The 5,714-nt window shown below is 38.1% G+C and overlaps 1 protein-coding gene across 1 annotated transcript; it reads left to right on the top strand.

Moving 5' to 3' along the window:
- The first annotated feature begins 941 nt into the window (after positions 1-941).
- On the top strand, positions 942-5,397 carry LOC141534664 (uncharacterized). The gene is made up of 2 exons (XM_074254149.1): positions 942-5,241; positions 5,360-5,397. Exon 1 carries the CDS (start codon positions 948-950, stop codon positions 1,896-1,898), a length of 951 nt encoding a protein of 316 aa, XP_074110250.1. The 5' UTR covers positions 942-947; the 3' UTR covers positions 1,899-5,241; positions 5,360-5,397.
- The last annotated feature ends 317 nt before the right edge of the window (positions 5,398-5,714 follow it).

The raw sequence follows: 5,714 nt of genomic DNA, 5'->3' as shown, positions 1-5,714 counted from the left end.
GTTTGAATCCCCATGAAAATCACTCAGTTCGAACTAACGAATATTATCGAATCTTAATTAACTATTAATACTTAATGTCGATTAAATTACAAATTAATAAATTAAAATGGAGAAGTAAACCGAGTATTAGGTAAACCGTGGTCCATTTCCTTCCCACAGAGTAATTATTGATACTTTGACGAACAAACCGACGACCTAATTCACTGCTTGAGGATGAAGTCCTAGTTGTCGTTGGCTTCCTTCGTCTCGTCACTACTTCGGGGATCAATCCTTCTTGATTTTCCGTGGCATTTTGTCTGGCGGTCACACCACTTCTTCCCTTTGCACTGCACGGCTCACCTATAATAACCCAAAACTAGCTGCTCTTATCCTCCCTTTAGGCCCTAAGATCGAGACGCGCAAGAGATGTGTTGAATAATTATCGATATCCGGTGATGTCGATTCGGGGTAATTTTACCCTGTTACAAATAACTTCCTGTTTTTTGAAAATTTTCAATTTTCTTAGCGGGAAGTTAAAAATCTGGAAAACCGTTTACCCTAAAGGCTATCCCTGCAACTTCCTGCTAATTCCATATTGAAGAGCTTGAAATTACACTTTTATGATGTTTTTGAGCGCTTCGAGCCTTTCCTTCGCAAGAGAAAATCCCGCACAGAAGAAGACTGCCCGTGAGGATACATGGATCAAAGTGACTCGGCAACCGAAAGAGAAGGTAATAGACCTGAAGCCAGTGGCACAATCTACTTAAGCCCAAAACCAGCCAAGTAAGAGTGGCTCAAAGAAACCGAGAAAAAAGAAAACAAAAACGAAGGCCGTGCTTGTCCAACCAGCTGAAGGGCGAACGTACGTCGATCGTCTCAAGGAAATAAAGGCCAAGGTTAACCCGACAGAGAATGGAGTAGACATTAAATCTATCAAACAAACCAAGCGCGGGAGCATTTTCTTAGAAATGAGTCGCAAGACCGAAGACACTGCTGCTTTCACGGCTGCGATAAAAACAGCAACCGCTAACATCGGTACGCTCACACCAAAAACAACGATCGCGATCCTTGGATGGGATGGAATCTCTACCGAGAACGACGTTCGTGAAGCTCTCAAACGTGACTTTACCGACAGCCTGGAGATAAACCGTGTCAACTTGACAAAACCTGCACCACGAGGCAATCGGGTAGCCTTTTGTGAGATAGACGAAGCTAGCGCGATCAAGGTCCTTGATAAGGCCCGTATAAAGATCAGATGGGTCAATTGTCGCATACGCCTAGTTGCGCAAGTAACCCGATGCTTCAAATGCCATGGTTTTGGGCACCAAACAAGAAACTGTACGGGACTGCACAATAGCAAGTGTTGCTATAAATGTGGCGAAGAAATCCACAAGTCCGTAAACTGCACGGAGAAGCTAAAATGCTTCCTATGTACATCGGACAAAGACGCTCAAGATAGCTTATGTCATATAGCCGGCTCCGGGACTTGTACGGCATTCCGCACCACACGCCGAAGCCATGAGAAAGCAGAAATGACGCGCTTAATACAAGGAAACCTGAACAGGTGTGCTTTAGCGCCAAATCTACTGCGCCAACGTATCTTCGAAGACAAAATTGACATTTGCCTTATCTGCGAGCAACATCGCAACATCCAAGATAAAGTATGGTTCACTGATGGATCCAGCACAGCAGCAATCTGGATCGCTAACACTAAGAACATCACCGTCGACAACAGCGGAAGCGGATCAGGATTCGTCTGGATCAAAACCCCCACGACCTACTTTATGAGCGTCTACCATTCCCCAAATGAAGGAATTCGGATATTCCGACGAAAAATAGCAGACATAGAGGACGTTATGGACAAGTTCAACAAGGAAGTCATCGTGACTAGCGATTTCAACGCGAAATTGGCTGAATAGGGTGCTGACTTTTTCGACACTCGAGGCAACGAAGTAGCAGACTTTGCCGCAAGTTTTCGACCTCATAGTGCTGAACACTGGATATACTACAACTTTTAGAAGATCAGGATACCGGGAATCTATCCTCGATATCACGTTGGCGACTCCAAGAATCGCAAACATGATCGAGCGTATAAGAATATGACATAACGTCTGGCGAGCCACAAGGTTCAATCATGGGGCCTGAACTATAGAACGCGAACTATGACGAACTCCTAGTAATCCCGTTGCCAAAACAAGTTGGAACTCGTTGGAACTCGCGGGCTTCGCTGAAGACGTCGCGGCTACGATAGTAGTAGACAGTGCCGAGGAGGCGGAACTACTTGTTCGAGAAATCATTGACGCCGTCGAAAATTGGCTTGAGAAACACCACCTGAAACTCGCCAAGCAGAAAACCGAGATCGTCGTCTTGACTCGACAAAAGTGCTTCCCAAAACCTTTTGTCGTCGAGATGGGTGGGACAAAATTGACATTTACATAGGCATTGCGTTATTTAGGAGTTGTGATCGATGAGAAGCTGTCTTTCCGAGAACACCTTGAAAACGCTTGCATAAAAGCTAACAAGACAGTATCTAACCTATCTAGAATCATGGCCAACACAGTGGGCCACGAACCAGAAAAAGACCCTCCTACTACTACTTCTAGAAGTAGTCCATTCTACATTACTCTACGGAGCGGAGATATGGGCAGATATTCTCAAACAGAAGACGTACCGACGAAAGATAGCGGCAGTGCAATGACGAGGAGCGCTCAGAGTCACCTGTGCCTACCGCACGGTTTCAGAAGCAGCCGTATTGGTCATAGCAAGTGCCACGCTAATTGATTTATTAGCATTTGAGGGGGCGAAAATCTTCAACGCCAAAACAAATGGTGACAACTCTAAGGAGGCAATAGTGAAGATAAAGACAGAAAAACGACATGAGTGGCAGGACCGTCTGGCTTTTTCAGAAGCATGGAGAAACGGACTTTTTTTTGACCCAGCTATTAAAGGGACGTAGACAGTTTAACGCCTATCTTTTCAAGATGGGTTTGCATAGGACGCCAACGTGCAAATACTGCCCAGACAAAATTGACGACGCCGAACACATGTTCTTCAAGTGTGATCAATGGACGGACTACAAAAGCAGCACCGAAGGAACAACTGGCACTACACTCTCTCCTGAGAGCTTGGTAACCTGCATGATTGTGTTAAAAAATTTCTTCATAGATATATAAAATTTTTCATTATTCTACAAAAAAATAAGAATACTTTTTCCTTGTATTTACCACTTCTGAATCTTAACGAATGAGTTTTCATTTGTTGTAACTTTTACAAAATGTAATCAAATTAAATCAATTTGTCTGTATTATTTTTTTCAGATACTAAAGATGATGTCGAGCGAAAGTTGAAGGAGTCAGGACGGGTAAAGCTTCACCCTAAAAAATCTTCAGTAAGTTGCCCAGATCTAGCTGAAGGTTTCGAAGAACAACCACGTTTCGAGAAAAATGATGATATTCTGACGAATGCAAATAAAAGCGTTATGACGTCGCAATCAGAACGGCCCGATAGCGACGCAATTACTAAACGCTTAGAAGAATTGAGAAAAATAAAAAAAAAGATGTGGTGTCGTGGGACACCAGGTAGGAACGAAGTTCCTTCGGTTAATGTAGAATCGACACAATTTGCAAAAAAAAATCGTGCTCAATTTTGTAGGTTTTCTTGATTTTTTTCTCTTAAATTTTACTGATTAGTTTTTATTTAAGTACATGAAAGTATTCAGGAAATTCAGTATTTTAGGAAATAATAAATTACGTAAAATTAAAAAAAATCGTAATTCAAATTATCAACTAAAATACCAAAATGTGTATCTTTATTTTTGTTTAACAACATGAAATTACATAGAAATATGTATTCATGTATTCATGAGTTCATGAATTCATGAGTATATCGGATGCCTAAAGGTAAAAGGGCTTATAACAATTTATGCGCCCTTTTACCATTGCAAAGGTAAAAGGGCGCATATTTTTTTTTATTGCCAATTAAGTAATAGACACATTCTACACTTAAAACTGAAAAAAAAATTTGAAAGGTAAAAGAGCGTATGTCTTCAATCATACGCTCTTTTACTTTTGAGAATTCAAAATTTTGATAATCTAAAGGTGAAAAGGCGTATAATTTTTTTTCGGCCTGGTTTACAAAGGAACATATTCGTAGTTTGAAAATGTGAAAAATAAACTTCCTGTGGTAGTACCGGCGTAAAACCTCAACTGTACAATTTTTTAAAGTTACAAAAGAAAAAATACATCCAAAAAACAATAAAGTACGCGTGATTATTTTCTCGCTTTTTATTTTAAGAAATAGTTATTATAAAATATAAACACATGAACAACTATCATGAAATTATAATGTTTGGAGAAAAATAAGAAATTTTAAAATATTCAAATATTATAATTTAAAAATATTACAATGCTTAAAAAAAAGCGGGAAATTTAAAAATATTTAAATGTTATCTGTCATTGTGATTTTTTTCATTACTTAACTTTTACGTAATTTCTTTTTGATTGATTTATTTTCTATTTGTTTATATTTAACTTTGTAAATGGGGCTGTTATTTGAGCATAACTACATTGTTAATGGGGCTGTTATTTGAGCACAGCTACAAATCAAAACTACAATTTTTTTATGCGCCCTTTTACCTTTAAGTAGTAGTTTTCTTAAAGCTGAAAGGGCGTATATCTTGAGATACGGCCGTTCAGATTTAGGATTCCAATTTTTTTTTCACAGATTTTTACGTTTCAGACAATGTTAAAACAAATGGCAAAAAAATTTTTTTTTATACGCCCTTTCACCACAAATCCCTATTAATCCTTAGCTATAAGCCCTTTTACCTTTAAGCACGCGATATATTATGCATTGGTGGGGTGGATTGGTAATAGAGAGCGAAGGGATGAGAGAACGAAAAGAAAAAGGGAGAAAGAGAAAGGTATTATACACTACTCGCTGTTTATACGACTGTGGCGCCTGCGCACGTCTCATTTAACGCTTTTATTCCACGCACTTTTTTTTACGGTTTTACGATCACATTTTTTTTAGTTCGGTCCCCCAGCAAAATCCCTATCTCCTCCAAGCCTGCCGTAAGGAACTTCGTTTCAAAAAAGTGCCTCTCAGTATACTCATTACCAGTGAATTAAAATAATTGGGAGAAGACAATAAAACTCTAAAAATGCAACTTCACGATTTACAGGGGAGTAATAAAGCATTATTGGCGATAAAAATGTAATACCAAAAGATATCGCTGAGTCTATGGAGGAATTTAGAAAAAAAGTAAGTATTAAACTATTTTTTATAATCATAATTAATTCCCGAATTGAGTTTACAATGGTTTAAATATAAAAATATTATTTACCCATATTTACCTAATATTGATCTTTTATATTTGTAGAAATATTGGGTAACATACAATCAGATTAAAAAAAACCGCCAACAGAAAATATGTAATAGGAGAAACAACACCAATTGCAGAAATTTTAGCTGACAATACAATGGTAACTATCCATTTACTTGTTACATTAATTCAGTTTTTTCGAATTCGCCTTAAATACTACACGGAATTAAGATGAATTAAAAAATTACAGTTCAAATATACTACTAAAATAGCTAACTCGATTCAAGCGAAAAATTTCGTGGCTGAAGAATTATTTTTCTTTCAATCATGATAATTTATTAATTCCTAACTATTTGCTTGAGTCAAGTCGAATTTTTTTATTAATTGTAGTTATAAGTGGTAGTTCACGAAT

Source organism: Cotesia typhae, unplaced genomic scaffold, assembly GCF_013202065.1.
Source record: "Cotesia typhae breed Kobodo isofemale line unplaced genomic scaffold, CoteBio_Ctyphae scaffold_13, whole genome shotgun sequence".
In the NCBI taxonomy this organism is placed as follows: Eukaryota; Metazoa; Arthropoda; class Insecta; order Hymenoptera; family Braconidae; genus Cotesia; species Cotesia typhae.
Note: the sequence above shows the minus strand (reverse complement) of the source record. Positions and strands in the feature narration are given on the sequence as shown.

Bases quoted from the DNA above. Each gene is read 5' to 3' on its own strand.
- LOC141534664 (XM_074254149.1), top strand. From the start codon at position 948: ATGAGTCGCAAGACCGAAGACACTGCTGCTTTCACGGCTGCGATAAAA.